The sequence below is a fragment of the Anas acuta genome, chromosome 1 (genome assembly GCF_963932015.1).
Source record: "Anas acuta chromosome 1, bAnaAcu1.1, whole genome shotgun sequence".
In the NCBI taxonomy this organism is placed as follows: Eukaryota; Metazoa; Chordata; class Aves; order Anseriformes; family Anatidae; genus Anas; species Anas acuta.
Genome location: NC_088979.1, coordinates 163,041,702 through 163,062,593, shown reverse-complemented (window position 1 = coordinate 163,062,593; position 20,892 = coordinate 163,041,702). Strand labels below are relative to the sequence as shown.

The window sequence follows — 20,892 nt, the reverse complement described above, 5'->3', positions numbered from 1 at the left end:
AAGAAAGCAGAAAGATAACATTCAAAGTTAAAGAACTTGAATTAGAGGAAGCCAATAAAAGATTTGAAGAATGAATCTGAATGAAAGCAATAGACAAGAGGTTGAATTTTTTGTTTGTTTGTTTTGTTTCTTTGTTTTTTAAGCTGAACTTTTGGATACATTTGTAAGTGAATGAAAAGAAAAAAGATTCAGAAAAGCTAAAGTGTCTGGGATGCAAAAAGATGTCTAGTTTTATTAGTGGGAAAAAAAAAAAAAAAAAAAAAAAAAAGCCACAGGAATTAACTAAGTTAAAAAGTGGTAAAACTTTGAGAAGGGATGTGAGTAAGTAAATTATTGCCTTTTTGCTACAGTTAGCTATGCATTTTGTTATAGTATCAGGATATCTCAGTGTGTTAGAATCCAATAGGTTTATTAGATCAGTCCTATATTCAATTAACTGAACTTCTCAGACTTGTTTTTGTTTTTTTTTTCTCTTTGATTTCTGTATTGCAGAACCAGACTCCCCCCCCCAAAATGTAGAGTTAGTAAATGTGACTGCAACAGAGATATATCTGAGATGGTTACCACCTGAACAACCCAATGGTCTCATAACTCACTATGAAGTTCTGTACAGTGATTCCAATGATTTATTTATTAAAAATGCCTCATCTACAAGCATATCACTTACTGAACTGAGTCCATATACTCTCTACAACATCACTGTAAGGGCATTCACCAGACTTGGCCATGGGAATCAGTCATCTTTCCCACTTCTGGTGAGAACTTCTGAAACTGGTGAGTATATGGCTTTTAAAAAAATACTGTACTTTTTTCAGTCAACTGCTTTATGGTGATGTTTGATAACCAAAACATCTTCTGAGATGAGAAGAATGAAAATAAGGGAGGATCTGAAGGGTGGAGCATTTTGAGTGAACTACAACCTATTAATGGGCTGATGTATCCAAGAGCTCTTGGGAGTTCTGTTACCATTCTGCCATGAACTTAGGCAGAGTTGTGGGCTTATTTCACTGGGTCTCATGGTATTTATTCAATTTCTTGATGTTGCTTTAGCAGAAATGATTTATCCTAATGAATGCAAAGTTTTTTCAAATGTCCTTACTTTGATAAGAATGTTTTGGGCATTCCAAACATCTGTCCATGCCTTATGTGATCTTTGGAGCAAATTGTGCTGTCATTGTATGATTTTAAGTTGCTGGAATCAGATATATTACTATATCAGACAAAATTTGGATAACAGAAAACACTTGTGTATTTCTGTGAGGACAGAAATACACATGTACACAAAAAACATTTGCCATGATAAAGCAATTGCCAGCTGCTCCCTAAGGGACAGGGATTCAAGACCCAGGGAGGGTCCCTGGGCTTGCAGGGCAGGAGCTTCACTAGCCAGGGCCTGTCCCAACAACCCTCAGTGCGGGGGGCAGCCAGGAGCAGCCGAGTCCAGGTTGCCAAACGAGTCCATGGTGATGAGGCAGGTCAAGTGAGGAAAGTGAGTCAGCAAGTCAGGGTCAGGATCAGTTTCAGTGACAGTAACTAAGTCAGACACAGCCCAGTGATAGCTGAGCAGGCCCATGGTGGTGGGGCCAAGTGGAGGCCAGCCTGAGATGTCTGTCTGCAAGTTGGAGCTAGGTCAGTGGTACTTCAGCAATGCAGCAGGAGCTGTAGCTCAACCAAGGACACAGCAAGAGAGTCCTGATTGAAAGTATCTCCCAGAGGACAGTGGTCAGCCCTGGCTGTGGCCTCACTGATGCATTGTCTGTGAGTGTGTCTCCAGCGAGGAGGTGAAAAAAAGATAGAGCAGCTCAGCTGCTCTATCGCTGAGCTGGCCCCGAGACCCTACAGCCAAACCCCCAGGAGGCAAATTGATCTCAGGGCCCTCACAGCATAAAGTTAGGGTTCCTTCCTCCACCCCCCTTTTTTCCCATTAATACAGGCATTCATGCAGTTTGCATATTTCACCTTGAAAGAAGGAATACAAAGGCTGTTCCTGATATGAAGAGTAAATTACGGCAGCACATGAAAAATCTTCTAATAACAGCTAGCTTAGAGGATAGCAGTAATAGTTATGGGATAGTAGAGGGAAAGTTTAGTACCATGCTCTAGTAGCTTTTTTATCTGGCATGTTAAGATGATTTTAATTTTTTTTTAAAAAAAGAATGACCTCTCCTTTATCAATGCAGTGCATGTCTGTCATATATTTTTGATCTTCCAATTTAGCCTCCTGAAATTTATTTCATACAACAAACAGACAATATTGCACCCCAAAGTCCCCCCAAAAACAAACAAACAAACAAACAAAAACCAGAAAACCATCACCAAGATAAAAATCAAAATGTTCACAGTGTGTTTCCTTGTAGCCAGTTTAAAAAAAAAAAATGTTTAAGAAATCAATGAAACTAACTGTGATCTTTTACAAGTCTAAATTTCATCTTCTAGTTCCTGATTCTGCACCGGAAAGCATAACCTATAGGAACATCTCATCTGTGGAAATTGAATTATCATTTTTTCCACCATCCATTCCCAATGGAATCATACAGACATACACAATCTATCTCAAGAGGACTGGTGGAACTGAGCAAAGAGTCATAAACACTACTCATCTGGTACTACGTATTACAGGCTAGTATATAATGATCTGGAACTTAAGGCAACTGTAACTTATTCTGAGAAGGGTTTAACTAATCCACTGATTCATATCAATTAATTCCCTGAAAGGACAGAATCATTCTTGTCCTTACATAACTATATGCTGCCTCTGCTGAGAGGCAGCCAGTTGTGTCCTGCAGTAATGTGGTGGAATGGGCCATGCTTGGTACAGAATCTAACATGCCTCTTATTGTGTTGTAGATGTTTAAAGTATAAAGAACTTCATTAATATTTTTCATGTATCTATCATTGTAACAAAGTAAACACTGAGGTCACCTATGTATCTTTCTGATCTTTTTATTTATTCTGTCATTATAACTGCAGCATAATTCAGCAGCTAATACTGGCAGCTCAATACTTCAACTAGTATATTTTCAGAGTATCACTAAGCATAAGCTTTAAGGCATTCCAGGAATATGAGATATAAAGTGGTCTAGAGGGCAAGATGTATGAGGTGCAGCTGAAGTCACTTTTTTTTTTTTTTCAGTCTCTAAAGGCACCAATCAGAGTAAATGATGGGCCCGTTCAGCTCTTCAGAATTTCTACTTGTGGAATAGGATCTCAATATATTTTTTTTTCCATTAAAAGAAAAAACTTTCCCTACTGAATGGTTGATTTTCTGAATTGTTCTTCTTTATTTAGATTTAAAGAAATATACAGAATATACTATAGAAGTGTCTGCTAGTACCATGATGGGAGAGGGCCTTTGTAGTGCACCTCTGCATGTACTGACTGATGAGGACGGTAAGTCAGAACTGAAGTTGTGATGTGTCATTGCTTGTAGTCTTAATCTAATCTTATGCTTCATATCAGCTATGCATAGGTTTTATACACATTTTTGTAATCTCTATTTATCTACACATTCAATGATATGCATCCATGTTTGCATCTTTGTGTGCGCGTGTTTATAGATACTATGTAATATGTTAACCAATACAATCTCTGTGAATCATAGGATTGCTGTGCATGGGCATTTGGTCTTAACATATTCTGCATTTGAAGGATCTTAATTTACTAGTATTATTCTAATTAAACACTAGAATTGAATGTTGCGTTTTGTTCTGCAGACTTGTGAGAGCTGGAGAAAAGGAAAATCAAAACCATCTTAAATGGTCCAGGGACATTTCTGGTTCTTTTACTTGGAGATTTTGGGGCTCTTCTAAACAGAGGCACACATGCACACATAGATGCAAAATTATTAATATTATGAAAATACTCAAAGTCCATTTTCAGTAGTACTAGACTTTGAAATTTAGCAGGGGAGTGTTCTATGGGCTCACAGTAGAACATAGTCATTGCATTCCCTGCTAATTTGTACAACTTGTAAATCAGCAGAGGGACCATAAAATGATATTTGCACTTTCAGTAGCCAATGCAGTTGTATGAAGTTGTCACTGATCTCCTCTATAGATCCTCTATAGAGTAAGGGACTCCTGAAAAAAATTCAAAGCAGAATCTCAATTAAGTGCTGTGACTTGCATTTGAAGAAGCCTGTCTGTCTCTCTCCATTGCTTAGGGAGGACATTTCTGAAAACCTAGATTAAAGCTGCATTGACGCAAACATCCCGTGAGGCATTCCCAAATTAAGTCTCTTTCCATCTATTAGGAAGCATTGACTTGCCCAAGATCCAGTTTTTGATGATAATAGATCTTTGCAAATCTCCAAGGCGTTGATGAGCTTACATTCACACTGAACAAAAGTAATAAACTTTTGTTCAATAGTAATGTTATTGGAGCATACTGGGAACAGCTAATTTGGATAAAACTATCTTTTACATAGTGTGTTTTCAGTTAGAACAATGTTAATTCTATTCTTTAGCAAAAAAAATATCCCCTGAACAAGAATTGTACCATAAACTGGACATGCCAAGAAGATACAACATTCGGTGTTTCATAGATCTTTTATTGTATAGTCTCTGAGGACAGTGTAACAAGAAAAACACTAAATACATCTGTCACCATTTTTTTTGTTACTAAATGCAGATGCTTACTGAATTCAGTGAACCTTTGTTCATGAAAAATATTTTTTTCTTGAATGTACAGAGTTGTAAAACCTTTATGCCAACTTTTAAGATAGTAATAGAAGGAACAACAACTGAGAAACAAAAATATTTATAATACACCACATGTACTTTTTTCACAGGAACACAGTGTTCCAAGTTTCGGACCAAATGTTTCATAGATTTGCTAATAGCTATGCTCATATTCTCAATTTCCATGCATGACTACAACTATGACCTGAATTTTTAGTACATGATGCTATTTGGATTAATTTGAGAAAAACAGAAGTAATTCTAAAAGTACCACATAGTGATGCATATATACATGAATCAAGAAGACGGTTTGCTTCTCAATAACATGCTAATACAAAGCAATATCACTTATACATACATAGGTATGTTTTTCTTCAGTAATATTTATATGAACTTCAGAGTAATTCAATTAAAATGAATTCAAACATGGTGTAACACTTTCCCTTACTTATGATGTTTCCCTGCACAGTTGTAACATAGTGTCATGTAAAGTTCATGTAACATGAATTTTAATGGTCTCAGTCAATGCCTATCTTTATAGTTGCCCTTGTGACATGCTAAGTGTATGAATGTGGTCCTTATTTGATGGAGTGCATAGATTTTACTGCTGCCTAGTATCCCACATTTTTATCATCTCTCAGTGCCATGCTTGTGCATTTTTCCACATTTTGGTGCTTCATATAATTATTTCCAGCACCTCTTTTTCCTCAGGGGAACTATTTGGCTGTATTTTACACGTGTTCATACCTATAAAGCTCTTGCTTTTATTAGAAGAAAAAACATTACGGCAACATACTTGGACAGTAGGTGAATCACTGTGACCTACCCATTGCCCTGTTTTCTCATGAAGTACTTTTTCCATTGAATCACAGAAACAGATGTTCTAACACCACCATGCAAAATCTTCTTTTATCATCTGTCAGAAAAAGGAAAAGAAGCTGTGCTATAACATTAGTTGATGGATACTGTACCTGTGTAGCACAAAGTTCACTTTCCATCACAAATAATTAAAATCCTATTTAAGGATGCTGCATATCCCATCGATCTTAGCTGTTTAACAAGATGTTGTGTCCTGTTCTCTCATTTCATAGCTCCTAGTTCTCCTCCAGAATCCCTCTCAGTAAAACAGTTGTCGGGTGTCACTGTGAAGTTGTCATGGAAACCTCCACTGGAGCCAAATGGAATTATCCTCTATTACACAGTTTACGTCTGGTAAGATTTTCTGGAAATAGTTCTGAGGATAAATATTAATCTGTAACCTAGCAGGAATGTTAGTTTTTTCTTACACAATGTGTTGATTACATGTTTTTGGAGAATACATATTCATCCAGCACTTAGAATACTAGCCTTTTGTGTGTACAAATTCAAATATAATGTGGCAATTGAAAACTGAGGTATTAAATATTTTGCAAGTGGTTTCAATGTTTCTTTTTTCTTTTTTCTTTTTCTTTTTTTTCTGAGGGTTTTATTTTTGTAAATTAATTCAAATTTTAATTAGAGCATGATGACTTTCATTCTATACTGATTGGGCCTATTTTAAGGCAGGGCACTGGCTAATCCTAAAACATAAAGGAAATGTGACATTGACATGAAGTAGATTTATTTTGTAGAAAGTGTGTAAAAACAATTTGAGATCTCTACTAGCTACCACCCATATGGCATAAGAGCTCAAGATTTGCAATTTTAGTCTTTGTATGTGCTATTAGTTATGCTTGATGTTTTATTTTGTATATATTTATAACAAACAAATATTTCTTTCATATATAATTTTCACTTGCTACATAGTTTTTTCTCCTTTTCTTCTTCCCTGCATTTGTTTCCTGTCCTTGCTCCTGGGATTTTTTACTTTTTTAATCTTTCAAAAGGAATTTGGGCATTTTTAAACTTGCAGCTTCTATCCTGTTCTCCGTACAATGTTGTTCAGTCTGGTGCTGTGCCGTTTCTTCATAGAACTATTTATAACTTCTTCTGGGATTGAAAAGATTTTGTTGATGATTACTTTTAATAGCTGTATTTATGCTGTACCATTTTATTGCCAATACAAAAGCATGGCAAGCAAAGGAATTCCACCTTATGAGATGTGAACCAAGTGTGCAAATTAAGTCTTTATAAATGCAATATTATTGAGCTTACATTTATTATTTTAATGTAACTTCACAGTTTTGGGGTAAGATTTGTACTCAGTTCCTCAGCAGAAATTATAATTTCTAGTTAAGTTTGTGATCAAATGAATAGGAGTGTGCTCTTCTTTCCAGAAGAGTTACATTTAACTTGTCTTGTTAATTCTGCTGTGTTGGCAAGGTCTGGTAGTCCTTAATCACAAACAATAAATTTAATACTGTCTTCTATCTAGGAAGGAGCTGCTTCATGATACAGATTACTGTTTTGGAGGACTTGAGGTTATAGAACTTTTCATCCTTATATTGCCTAAAAGCTTACTGCTTTTGTTACGACAAGTGAGTTAGTAAGAATTAGTTTTTAAAAACTGTTAATTGATCCATCCTTCCAAACATTTGAATTAAACAAACACATAACTTTTTGCAGTAACCCTTGTTCTTTTTCAGTCCATATTCTCCTTGCTGTGTCTTATCTGTCCTTACTGTGCCATATCTAAAATTAGACAGGGATTAGGTATCATCCTGAGGCAAGGACATTGGAGGAAAACTCCCTTTGCCTTCCAAGGGGTCACAGCTTCACTCTTTTTTTTTTTTCTTTTTTTTTTTTCCTTTTTTTAATTTATGTATTTAACAGAATTGGCTGTATAATTTCATCCAGTGTGTTTCAGGGTGATATATGACGAGGCAAACTGCCATGCCATAGCTTCTGCTTTTGGAGAGGCATTCTCTGTGTTACTGGGGAGATTGTTATTCCCAGAGCTTCTTGATAAAGCAGGAAAAGGAAATCTAATACAGATTATATATATATTTAAATAATTGTTCATTCTCTTAAATATATCATGGCAATTACAGAAAATTTGGTAAGATTTCTTTAATGATTTGGGAACAAGAATCCACAACTTTTGTAAAGAGCAACGTTTTCTTTGATATCGTCCTTCATGAATTTGTCACAGGACACGGTGGTTTTGGGTACAAGTAAGTAACAAAGGAACTTTCTGGGTACCTTGAGTCTATAAACTCATATTGCGAGTCAGCAGTTCCATAGTACCAAGGCATATTAATGAAACTGCTCAACTTGCCAACAGCTATTGACTTTTTGCTGTACTTGCACAGCAACCCATACCACTGTTCTTTTAAAGAAAATATTTCAGGCTCAAAAATTATCATTATCCCATTGAGCTTTTCTTTTTTTTTTTCTGAGGTAATTACTGAATAGATCTACTTAGAGGTGCAATTTTTTAATGAAACTATAGTGCCTGTCTTTGTCTAGTACGCAATTTCTTAGGACCTCCTTTGTCTAGGTTTTTGAAAAATCTCATTTAAAACTTAATATTATTGTTCCTCATTGGAATTCCTCAGGTTAGTGTATTTTGCTAGACCTCTTTCTCATTGTCTGTGAAGACTAAATTCACCTTGATCATTCTATTCTTATTATTTTGATTGCAGCCTCAGTTGTTTTCTGAACAGAAAATCAACTTTTCTTGAAAAACTCTAAGCTTTAGTTCTTCTTTGTAACGATGGCCTAATTGTGGAGATGTTCTATGGCAAATAAGACATTATGAGAATGCAATTACTCAGCATGGAAATGTTTGCAGCAGTGAGCTGTACGTTTTCTTCTTAAATTACAACCAGCTACCTTTTTCTGTACTAAGAATATATTGGACAAAGATCAAAGAAAATATGTTTTCTTTGTATAGAATTTAATAATTGTGACAGCAGCCTTTTGTTTTTCTTTATACACTACTCAAAATATCAAAACTTTGAGAAAAATGTAATGTTGGTGGCACTGTGTTACAAAGGCTGCTTCCCTGAAAAGGATCACCCTTCATTATTTTGCTTTTTTTTAACGTATTGTAAAATTATCATCCCTCTATGAAATCCCATTAGAAACACAGAGTATCCATTCATACAGAATTATTTGCAGAATGGAATGTTAGCCAGATTTTTATTTTTCTTCTGTAAAATAATAAATTAATTTCTTGAGGAATAACAGACTTTTAAAATTCAAATTAGTTATTTCTGTATCTTACTTTACTTTCTTATAATCATTTCATACCTATGCTAATACCAGCATTTTATTAATGTTACATCTTATAGTCATTCTAGGCTGGTTTTGGCCTGACTAGAGTTCCATTCTGATCCCTTGCTACATTCCACCAGAATTAACTCAGCACCAGCTAATTCCTGCTCCATATCATCTTCTATTATTCCATTTATAACTTCAGCCTTCTGACCAATTTCACAGAGTCACAGTAGGGCATGCTCCCTGCTATAATCTTTTTATATTTCGCTATTCCTGTCCAGGGAGACAGTTTAGTTATGCCCTCCTGTGTCCTTCCCAAGGGTACCATATAACCATTTGATAGCAGTTACAAGATGGACCTACTCCTCCTCAGTATTCAATATAATAATCTCCTTTGCTGATGAATTAATATACATTTTTCTGTTGGTGTTTTTTGTTGTTGTTGTTGTTGTTGTTTTGTTTTGTTGTTGTTTTGTTGTTGTTGTTTTAATAAATAAATAAATAAAGAGCCCTGTTGTGATGCAAAAGTACAAAAGTGAGCTTGTCAATATATGATAAAATATGATAATAATAATAAATGAAAATAAAATTAAATATGATAAAATATTTGTGTTTACCACAATATAGCATTTTTTCAATTTAATATCATACTCCAGAGTTGTATACATAGAGAAATGGCATGCATATATAATTAATAAAATATTTTTCTTTAGGAATAAAATATCAAAAAGGAGTGTGAATGTAACAGAAACATCACTGCAGTTCACAGATCTGGAAAATAACTCTGAGTATAGTGCATATGTTACAGCAAGTACAAGATTTGGAGATGGCAACATAAAAAGCGATACTATAATATTCAGAACTTCTGAAGGAGGTAAGCTTATATGTTATATGTAGTAGGAATCTTTGATTTCATGTAGCCTTGAATTTCTGTTAGGCTCATATAATTTAATAATGCTGCTGAAAGAGAATGGCATTTGACTGGTCAAGAAGAGATGTTCTACTTGTATATATGTGTGTGTGGATGTGTGTCTGCGTGTGTACACTATATCTATGGTTCTATAAAATTATGTTTGGAATTTCTGTTGTTCTACTGAGCAGAATGTGTTTCCCTTCAAGACAGGTAAGATTAAAATAATTTAGTTTTAAATTTTGAAATAAACCTAATTAATATTATAATATACGTAATGGCTCTTTGCTCTGTCTTGCTCTGCCATAATTTCTGAGAAGGAAAATACTCTCTAGAGTCTCTCTCACAATCCTGAAATGGATTTAATTTGAAAGTTAAATCTGTAAGTGTGCAATGATTTAATTGTTTGTTTTTTAATGATTTTCAAAGTTGTAGTTAACTTCTATAAATGATCATACTGTATACTGTGCTTTTAAAGGTTTTCAGTTACATTAATATTTCGGTTTTTCCCACTAATTATATTGCTGCAATATGTTCCAAAATGGATTGTGTGCAGACATATTTTAGAATCATCATGCACAGATAAACTCAACAATCAGTAGCAAGATTAGTGTCTATCCAAAGCATCTCTCAAAAGACTGAAACACCAAATTTTAGGTATTCCCAGTCTTTGCTAATAAAGCTTGAAACGGACTTTTTAAGGCAGGATTTTTAGGCATCGATCTTAGAGTTCTCCTTCCAATATTTTAGTATGTTATACAAACTAGAACAACACAAAACAAGAGTCTTAATATCACCTACAGTGTTCAGTACTCTATGGCACTTGTGTAGAGCACTTTCTTGAATGGCCAGAATGTAGACTTAAGTTCTCTTCAACTGACATAATGAAATTAAGGAGTTTGAGTTTCCTGCATCCCTGTGCTACTGAGAAGGACTATATGCTTTACAGGATAGGAGGACGGATTAATTGAAGAATACTTACACAGTCCTTCCTGTATATTCAGTAGGCTGAGGAAAGAGATTAAAAAGCAGAGAAAATCATGCTGTCCAAGCTTAGGTATCTGGTTAACATATAAGAGTTGAAAGCCTAAACTCTGTTTATAATCATCAAAGACAGAAACAGGCTTTTAATTTAGATATTCTGAAGTCCTTTTTTTGTTTGCAAATTGTGATAACTCTGTCACTTATTTGTGTACATACACAGCGTAGACTATGCACACAAAACATAGTAAATAAAGGACAAATTCTATAAGAAAATAGTTTTTGTGTGCCAGTGTGGCAAAATAAAAATGTGTCTGAAAAAAAAAAAAAGTTTAAAAAAATTGTTTACAGTTACTATTTTATCATTTTCAGAAGCAATTTTTATACCACATTCAGAAATGTATTCAATTTGACATAGGCTGTTGTGAAATCAATAGTGGCTATGTCTTGGGCACAATAATGTACTAAGCCTTCTGTTAGGCATGCTAAAACTTAACATTTTTTCAGCACCAGGTGATCCTCCGAAAAATGTTATATACAGAAACATTACTTCTACATCAGTAATGCTGTTCTGGTCTCCTCCTCAAAAGCCTAATGGAAATATACTGTACTACTCAGTTTATTTCAAAAATAATTCAGGGATATTCATACAGGTAAGCTTCTCTTTATGTTCTTCATTTGTATGATTCAGTGTACTGTTCTAATACTTAATTCATTAAAGATTCATTGCACATCCTTGAGACTGTTATTCTAATCTATCAAGTTGAATTAATTTCTGTAACAGCTCTGTTTAAACATTTTAATGCATGCTTGTATAGAATGCATGCTTGAAAATAAGGTAATACAGTCAAATTAGAGAATAGATTCTCTCATAGTTTTGTTACTCTGAGAAGGACATATTTGTTTAGCATCTTGAAACAAAACTATTGAGAATCCTGAATTAAAGCATAAAAGACAAATAATATTTATTATTTTTTGGTGATCTGGACATTTCTATTTTTTCTGTTGTTGATACTTTCATCCTTAATTATGGATCACATGTATTAATTTACATATAGTTTTTCTGCTCTTCTTTCGAATAATGTATTCTGATAGAGAAGTGTAATAAGAAGAAGTAAGCTTCTTTTACAGGTTTTTGTTTACAAGCTTTACACATGGGGAGGAAAAGGAAGAAAAGAAAAAATGCTCACAGATTTTACAAATACCTGTGGTTGAGTCATTGCTGACATGGTTCTGTGTATACATATCTCTGACTTCTCTGAAGCTGTGTGGTTTTTAGGCTCTGTATGCATATTTTGAGATGCAAGCAGGACCATGCCATGTGTTCACATGTTGATGAGATTAAAATTAGGGCTGGTTTTCAGAGTGTTAGCCTCTGCTTGCACACAGTTCTGTACCAACAACATTTTTCTTAGCCTAACAAATTCCTGGAGAAACCTTTACACCAGTGCATTGCCTGAACAAGCTCATCCTATGAGAAGTGACTGCATTTGTCTAATTCTTGTACAACTGAAGGGATGTTAGAGGAGGACTACAGACTTGGCCTAATTTCTGCCTTTAGGAAGGTGGAACTCTGAGGTGAAAGAGTATGGTGAAACTGATACAACAAGAACTATAATCCCTCTGGACTTGCCCAGGACTCTGGAAATGAAGGAGCAAGATAGGGAAGATGGAACATAGTAGCATTGGCCCAACAAGGTGAGGGTCCAGTTTCATTGTCACATAATGTAGTTGTGCAAGTGAAGGATGGTGGCATGGGTAGTAGTTACTGCTGCTTTGGCATATAATGTGTTTGACAGAAGAATACTGACAGTTGCTCCACTTACAGATGTGGAACCCATCATCTTCACCCATTCAGATTTGATTTTTAACTCATCCCACTGTAGAAAACTACCAGAAGATAAACTTCACCTGCTATTGCATCTGTCTCTTACTGGCCTTGGGAGAACACCATTAATCTCTCAAATCATGATCCACTCCTAATCTGTCTGTTCCCCTTAACTCTCTCTGCCTTTCACATACATCTGTGTTCACTGTTTAGCATGGAAACCACCAAGCCTACATTACGCTCCTATTCTGTTCCTTGTCATTCCTGTGTATGCAAGACATTTCAAACAGGAGTTTAAAAACATCTCTCCCCAACTTCTTTCTGACAGGTAATTTATATTTACAGAGAAATGCCTGTGTGAAAGCCAGCCTCATTTTTGTGTATAAACATCTGTAATATATAGATACAGGTGTATATATACGTACATATACACACACAGGGCAGGGCTTAGAACTGTCTGTAACTTAGAAGCATATTTGTATAGTTTCAGGGTATCCTGGTAAGTTTTGTATTGCACACATATGAAAAGGCATAATACTCGTTTGGATGCTCCTGCATCTAGGTCACCATTACTCATATATATCAAACTCTATTTTCAGTTTTGAGAATGATAATAGAGGAATAGAAAATATAGATGATCTTTTCACACTTCTATGAACCCTCCATTCTTAGACACTCTGTTGGTCCCTGCTAGTTTTTCTGCTTCTTTGTCAGGACATAATAGGAAACAAGAGGTCCAAGCCTTAAAGTCTGTCTTACAAGTGCCTGAAAACTGTCCCAGTTGAAGAACTTCAAGCAAATTAACATATTCTAATGTTTTCGTAATCTGAAATAGATACAAACATCATACTAAAACTATTACTATTTTGTTGTCTCAGGTTCTCATGTCTCCACATATTCTCAGACTCATCAGATATATTAATGAATAGAAATCTGTTATTGTAAACAACATTGTTAAGGTCAGGAAATTGGTAGCTGCAGAGCAAAGTAATTTGTTCAGGAAAAAAAGTAAAAGACCTGAGATAAAGGGTGCATTTTATTCCTTGACATGATGCAGAAACTTAGAGGAAAAAGAGTTTCCCCCCACCTTTTTTTTCCCCTTTTTTTTTTCTTTTTGTAGGGCAGAAAAATAATTTATAGTTTCTTTGCTTTACAGGTCTACATGAAAAATAACACTGTGACTGTCCATTCAGAAGGCCTGCGCGATGCTCAGACCTGGGATTCAGAACAGAACAGCAGAAGGAAAAATTTAGTGATGGAGATTAGATTTGAGGATTTTGATAGATGAGTAGGCTGTTTCTGTGGGATACTGACAGGCTGTAAAAGAAAGTGTCAGAGAGGGATGACTGGTAGCCAAATACATTGTTCATTATCAAATAAAGACAAAGATCCACAGAAATACAGTGAGACAAAATGGTAGTCTGCAGAGATAACTTGAATGTCTTCCAGGCAGAGCTGCTAGAAGGTAGCAGAACAAACCAACGCTTGCACTAGTTTCAAGTTCAGCTGTATTTTTCAGATTCTGTCATAGATCTAGGGAAAATACTACGTTTTGGTTTATGTTTGTGACTCTGCACCAGTCCAGTAAAGAGATGATGCACATTCTGACCAAGAGCACTCCCTACACAGACTATATGGCACTGTAGCTCTTGCTCTTGTCACTTCTATGTCATGCTGCTGGATTCCTGCAGTTCAAGCTTTTACTGTTTGCAGCAGCAGCTTTGCAAGCTTTGTTTAGTGGTTCCTTGCATGATACTTGAAGCAGATACTTCCCATATTCTAAATCTTACCATGGAAAAACAGACAAAGAATTTATGGAAATAATTGTCTTATTGTTAAATATTGATCTATAATCAGTAATATTGACTTGAATAAACTCTTCTATTCAATCTCTCTATATCTGTGTTTTGATTAAGAAGAAAGTGGGAAAGGTGCTAATTACTAATATAAATGTATGCTTGGAGAAACCTCTCCAGCATAGGAATTTCAGAACAGATGAAAACTGTCCTGCTCTGCCAGACTAGGCAGGGGAACCAGGAACTAAGAAGAGAAAGAAAGCCCGCTGCTCTTCTGAGTATTAGACCCGAAATCATCCAGATCCCATACCACCAGGTTTTTGTTGAAGCCAAGTTAAGTGAACGTGACTGGACACAGTTCAGAATGGAATTTGGCTTGGTCTACCTTGGAATGAAGACAAGGGTTGCAAGGAATGCTGTGTATTAACTTAACAAGCAAAAATTTTCTCTCACCAGTATGACCAAAATAAGGGAAAAAGGGAGACTCCCTAAAGTACACTGGAGATTTTTGAAAAGATGGTCTTAGTACAGTACAGACCACAAAAAGCAAGTATCTTCACTTAGATAAGTACTGGAACAGTGTACATTACATTGACGGATGGCTTGGATTAGCCCTCATGGTGTCAGTGCTCTCCTAATTACCAGAGTCAAGTATGTAATATTCTAACTCAAAATAGCCCTACAGTACAATGAACAAATGTGCAAAGAAAGAAACAATGGGGGGAAATGGTTAACAGTGAAGAAGAGCAACACTATATTGTCTGTATACAACTAATTACAGCTTTATGCCACTGGAAATTTCTGCTGATTCCTAGAGTGAAGAAGATACTACTTTCTTCTGACACTTTCATTGCTTGTATTGCTTACACTTAGCTGCTTTTAATAATCTGATACTTTGCTATGTCAAAACTTCTTTCATGTATGGATGAAGAAGGGGATAGAAGGAAGAATTTCTTCAGCTGTAGCCAAAGATCCTAAGCTGTTTGCTTTCATCTACAGCCACAGTTAATTCTAAAACTTCCTATAGTGTTCTGTCCCCAGGGTACAATTAGTACAAGTTTCATCTTTTCTCAGTTTGTACCCACACAGCTCTTCCTGTTCACCCTTACTCTTAATTATGTGTTCATTCTTTGCTAATATTATGTCATATCGGAAGTTTGAGGAAGTTCTCTCTTATCAGTCCTTGGGCTCCTCATTGTAAGGAGACTTTCTCTTAAAAAAGTGTTTGTTGAACCACCAAAACTTCTGTTGTTACAGCCTTCACATTGGTTCACTGAGTGTGTAACTGGCAGGCAGCTGACTAAATTGTAAAGGTATGCCTTTTAAACTATGGCTTGGGTTTTCAGCTGTTCATACCAGTAAACTCTCTATAAAGCTAGAATCAAAACTTTGTCTTGTATCTTTGACATTTTAACCTTGAAAACTCAGGAAAATAGTTTAAGTCTTTGTTAGATCTTAGTAGATACTATTACTGTCAATCACTATTACTCATAATACATAGCAATAATAACATGAGAGTAGTAGAATGATACATTTGGTTCAGAAAGCATTTTATGTTATGTGCTTGAGCATCAGATGATTTAATTAAATTCCTCAGAATTCAGTCCTTGTTTTCCAGTATCTTTCCCCACCCAAGTATAAAGCAAAACTTTTCCCAATATTTTTCAGTTAGTGACATGAAGACAGTGTTAACTTCCATCTATATTTAGACAAAAGTCTAAGTTAAGGTGGAATTCCTTTGTATTTCGTTTGATGTTGACCTAACCAGATCTTTCAGACAAGCTTGTGAGTGTGTTTTAAGTCTGTGGTTCTAGGATTCTGTTTCTCTACTCCAAGTCTGTCAGTAGGAGCGGATATAAAAATGTATACCATCAATTGGAGCAGCTTCTGTTCTGCATTCAAAAAAACTAAACAAAACAAAACAAAACAAATGGTTTATTTGCTTATTTACTTTATTTACTTACCTATTTTATGTGAGCATTGGTAACCATAGGCAAAAATAGGTCTGCAGATATTGGTGTGAAAATCTCAGGGAAATCAATGAGTATGGCCTTTTTTTTTTTTTTTTTTTTTTCCCCTGCAGAAATAGTTTTGACTGTATGAAAAAACAAAGAAATTGGTCATGCCATGTTACATACAGAAATCAGTACGTTTCAGTGACAGACATGAAGATTGCATACCAAACTATCAACATTCAAGATATTGAATCAACTGTTTAGCAGAGCGTATCACACTGATTTCTTCAGTAGGAAATTTCCTCAAGAGAAATACAACCTATTTTTTAGTATATGGTTTTAATATGCCTGTGTTTATATAAGTATTTCTGAATTTAGATATGCAAACATTACAGTCATCTTGGCTGCTGATGCCACGTGCTCAATGGAGCAAGTGGCTGCTAGAGAGGAATGATGCTGATAATTCAAAGCTGGAACACAAGTGTGACTTCCTACCACATACAGGTGCTGACTTTCCTTATGGGGCCTGTGACCTCTCAATAGTTTTCAAATCATGAGCCAAACTGCTGTGGGCCTTCTAAGTCAAGTTCCTTTAAAACATTGGGATAATAATACAGATTTGGTTATGTGGTATAGCTTTGGTATAATCTGAGTTAATTTTTTTCTTTTCAGTTTCCAAAATTGCTCATTCCAAACAAGAACAGACTCCTTATAGGGTCTGAAGCAGTAACATATTGCAGCAGTCACAGTTTTAGTGAAAATTTTTATATAGTTTGAAAGAAAGTAGGATGTGGTCCTCAAGCGGTTGTCTTTTGTTAACAAGTAACTGCACAAGGAAAAGAATTCTGGTGGTCCATTCAATTCAAAACAATCCATTGGAGATATTTGTTTGTAATAGAAACAATGACATGTTTTTAATGAAAACTAGAGGAATGGTTTATCAAGTGTTCCAGTGAGATCTCTGCCTCTGGAAACTTTTAATTCAAAGTTAGCCAAGTAGACAAATATAAGGTCTACTCTCATTAAAAAAAAAAAAAAAAAAAAAAAAAGCAAAGTGGGAGAAGTGCTTTGATGCAGATCACTATGCAGATCAGACAAGACAATCAAGTGTGCTCATGTAATCTATGAACAATTAGCAGATTTTTTGTTGTTGTTTTCCTGTTGCAGTATGGATAAACCCATTGCAATATTACATATTTGTAATATTTGTAATATTTGTCAATGTGTATAAAAGAGGTCAATTGTCATTCAACAGCTACAAATGACAGGATGAGTCAATTAGGTTGTGTGTACAAGGAGTAATAGACAACATAAAATAAATAACTTGATTATTTCAGAAAAATCAGCACCTACTACTAGTCAAAGTATATATTTATGTCTCTTGAATGATCTGGTGAATCATCTGTCTTGGTGGTGGTGATGGCTGAATGAGAAGTCAATGAATAAGTAACATTTATGTTCAGAGACAATACATGTTTTTTTATTATTATTATTTTATTATTTGTTTTTTTCCTTCAGAATTTCACAAGTTCTGGTAACTACAGCGATGTCAATATGTCCCAGTCTGCAATTCTGGATGACTTGGCCAAATACAGCCATTATACTCTGTGGGTAACTGCAAGCACAGCTTTTGGAGATGGAAACAAAACCAGTGAAATTATAGATGTATATACAGATCAGGATAGTAAGTGAATAACTTTTTTTAATGTTACAATGTATATCAATGCTTCTATTTATTAAATATTCTCTAACTTTAAAATGATTTTTACTGTTAAGATGGCAAAGCTAAAAAAAATCTAGTAAATATTTTTTTTTTCATGTTCCCTTGCATGAAAGACATTTTGATTTCTCTGCTTTGTAATACAGAGAATATAGTTCACAAGCTTCTTCTTTGGATGCAAGCAATAAGTATATTATATTAAACCATCATTAAGGCTCTTTCAAAAATCAAATGTAACATAGATGGTTATTCATATATACCATCAAAATATTTTGGTTTTGATAGTAAAAAAAAAAAAAAAAATCGTTAAAAAAAATTATACAAAATATTTAGTGTTTTACAAATAAGATTTATAAAACAATCATACTTAGGGCATGTATATCTGTTTTGGTTTTGGATTCTTTAGTATTGTAATCCATGCATTTGTTTTGTTTATCTCTCATAGTCCCAGATGGTTCTGTTGAAAATCTGGTGTATCAAAACATTTCCTCATCTTCTGTAAATGTAAGCTGGCTTCCACCATCCCAGCCAAATGGTTTAGTCTTCTTTCATGTTTCTCTAAGTTTATTGCAACTGGGAACCAATAAGATATTGTCTTTCCTTACTTACAACACAAGTATCATTTTTGACAATCTGGAGAAATACACTGATTACATTCTGAAAATCATACCAGCCACTGATAAAGGGTCTTCTGAACTGCATGCTCTAAGTCTGCATATAAGAACTGATGAAGATGGTAAGTTTAAGAATAGTTTTTATTCATTCCTAAGGAAATGTAGAAAAAGTAGAATGCTTCGCTTTCTAAAAGAAAAAAAATAGTTTTTTTTCATTTTACTTAAAACTTTGTTTGTGTGTATGAGATACAGTAACACAAAAAACTGCTACACATTTCTGTGTTGAGACCGTGAAATAGAATTTTCTGCTCAGAGCACAATTTCAGCTAAGACTAAACTAGCTAATACAAGTAAAACACATTTTTCATTATAACTCATATTTTTCTGAGGTTATCCTTGTTTTTCTCTTTCTTATTTCTTTGTGTAGTCCCAGAATCAGCACCTATAATCAAAAAATTTTCAAATCTCTCAACTACTTCAGTTATGCTTTCATGGGACCCTCCTGTTAAGCCAAGTGGTGTTATAATAAGTTATGATTTAAATTTGTTTGGGCCAGAAAGGAACATCTCGTTCTCTACCACTAATAATTTCATCATTTTGGAAGACCTTGTACCATTCACATTATACAGTATTTACACAGCTGCAAGAACTATAAAAGGATCTGGTCCATCTTCCATGCTTCTGTTCTACACAGATGAGTCAGGTGAGCAAACGCAATTGTAACAAACTGAAATTTTATCACTGTGATATGGCGTCTGATTTAAATCTGAACATCACACGTTGAAAGAGTCAAGGTGAAGAATTCATTTTCCATTGGTCTTGTGTGAAGAATTCTCAGAAGAAAGAAACACTTTTCTGAGTTCTTTCTGAGTCTTTTCTGAGTTCTCCTCCTCCCATCACAGTGTGCCAGAGGTGGTCATATTCTGCAAAGGATTACAAAACTCCAAGAAAGATTTTTTTTTTCCTTTGGAATTTACCATTTGTCCAAGTGTCAGGGATTTTTAAGCAAACAACAATACCTTCTTTTTTTTTTTTTTTTCTCTCATATGTACACAATTAAAAAAATACAAGCATGAAAACATTTTTGACACTCTTTCAGGTCTCTCTTACATGGACCTCCTTCCACCTGTGTGGTAAATGATGTTCTCTTGTAGATATATGAGTTGTGCTCACTATAAGCTTTAGGAAGTGAAATATATTTCATTCCAAGATATATGTACTATGACTTTTTAAGTGTCCTAGCTCTGACAATGAGCCTGTTTAAGTGACAAATAGGTTTCTTAGGTATCTGAGAAGATCCCTTGCTGACTGAACATATTCCTGGTTAATGGAATTTGTTTTCTTTTCAAAAAGAAATAAACAAAAAGATAGAAATGAAGTGCTGTTTTCTTGAGTTCAGATTGAAATGGTAACAGATGTTCATATGTTCTTCTGCTTCTCTGAAATATTTGGTTTTGCCTGGTTTATTTGTAATTTGTAAGTCAAGACCATTTCTCTTTTGCAGTGCCATTAGCTCCACCCCAGAATTTGACCATTACCAATTACACTTCAGATTCTGTGTGGCTAAAATGGGATCCAAGTCCTCAGCCAAATGGTGTTATTATGAGATATAATTTTAAGATTTATCAAAACAACACTGAAAAAATATTTTATCAGGTATGTTTCTAATATTTGTGTTTAATTTCTTCAGATGATAAATGCTTTTTTAATGTTTTACAAACAACACAAATAATTTAAATGTCTCTTTTACTCCTACATTTATGGAGCTCCTATAAATTATTTTTTGTTAAGACAGCTTACTTACTCTCCCACAATGTCTATAACTCAATTTTAAAAATTAGATAGAAAAATATATCTACATCTTAATTTGTTTTCAGCTTCTAATATTCCATTAATGATGAGCTTTATTAATCTTTAGTTCATAGTTCATTGTAAGTTTGTTGTTAGAAAATGACAGAAGTTACTTGTATCTGCATGTGTGTGCCATGTAGTATCTGTGGGCTTCCAAGATTAAAAAAGGAAAGAAATTTCTTGTAATCTTGAAAAATAGTTTTAAAATGTTTAGAGGTTTGTGGTTTTAGTTAGTTTGTTTTTTTAAAGAGTAACAGAATAAATTTTAACTGAAATAGAAGCTATAAAATTAGATGTAGAAATTGGTCAAGGCATTTATGTGTGGTTGCTGGCATGGCATCAAATATGTGCCATAAACTGTAAGGGCAGCAAGTGAGACCAGGACTGTATCTCAGGTTTAGAAACTAAATAGTGAGTT

At 34.6% G+C, this 20,892-nt stretch overlaps 1 protein-coding gene and 1 long non-coding RNA gene across 5 annotated transcripts in view; one reads left to right on the top strand and one right to left on the bottom strand.

Annotated features, from left to right (window-relative positions):
• LOC137849466 (uncharacterized) overlaps positions 1–12,405 on the bottom strand; it is a 15,126-nt gene extending 2,721 nt beyond the window's left edge. The window contains exons 1-2 of the long non-coding RNA XR_011091903.1: positions 11,916–12,405; positions 5,506–5,595 (exon numbers count right to left, since the gene is read on the bottom strand). This is a non-coding gene — a long non-coding RNA (uncharacterized lncRNA). The remainder of the gene's footprint in view (positions 1–5,505; positions 5,596–11,915) is intronic.
• The window catches only part of PTPRQ (protein tyrosine phosphatase receptor type Q), a 135,183-nt gene that overhangs the window by 52,837 nt on the left and 61,454 nt on the right, over positions 1–20,892 (top strand). For all 4 annotated transcript variants that reach the window (XM_068669099.1, XM_068669098.1, XM_068669095.1 and 1 more), the window contains exons 31-40: positions 493–774; positions 2,437–2,619; positions 3,289–3,390; positions 5,771–5,891; positions 9,533–9,693; positions 11,218–11,363; positions 17,808–17,973; positions 18,455–18,745; positions 19,051–19,326; positions 20,128–20,279. In XM_068669099.1, the coding sequence (XP_068525200.1) occupies positions 493–774; positions 2,437–2,619; positions 3,289–3,390; positions 5,771–5,891; positions 9,533–9,693; positions 11,218–11,363; positions 17,808–17,973; positions 18,455–18,745; positions 19,051–19,326; positions 20,128–20,279 (1,880 nt within the window). The remainder of the gene's footprint in view (positions 1–492; positions 775–2,436; positions 2,620–3,288; positions 3,391–5,770; positions 5,892–9,532; positions 9,694–11,217; positions 11,364–17,807; positions 17,974–18,454; positions 18,746–19,050; positions 19,327–20,127; positions 20,280–20,892) is intronic.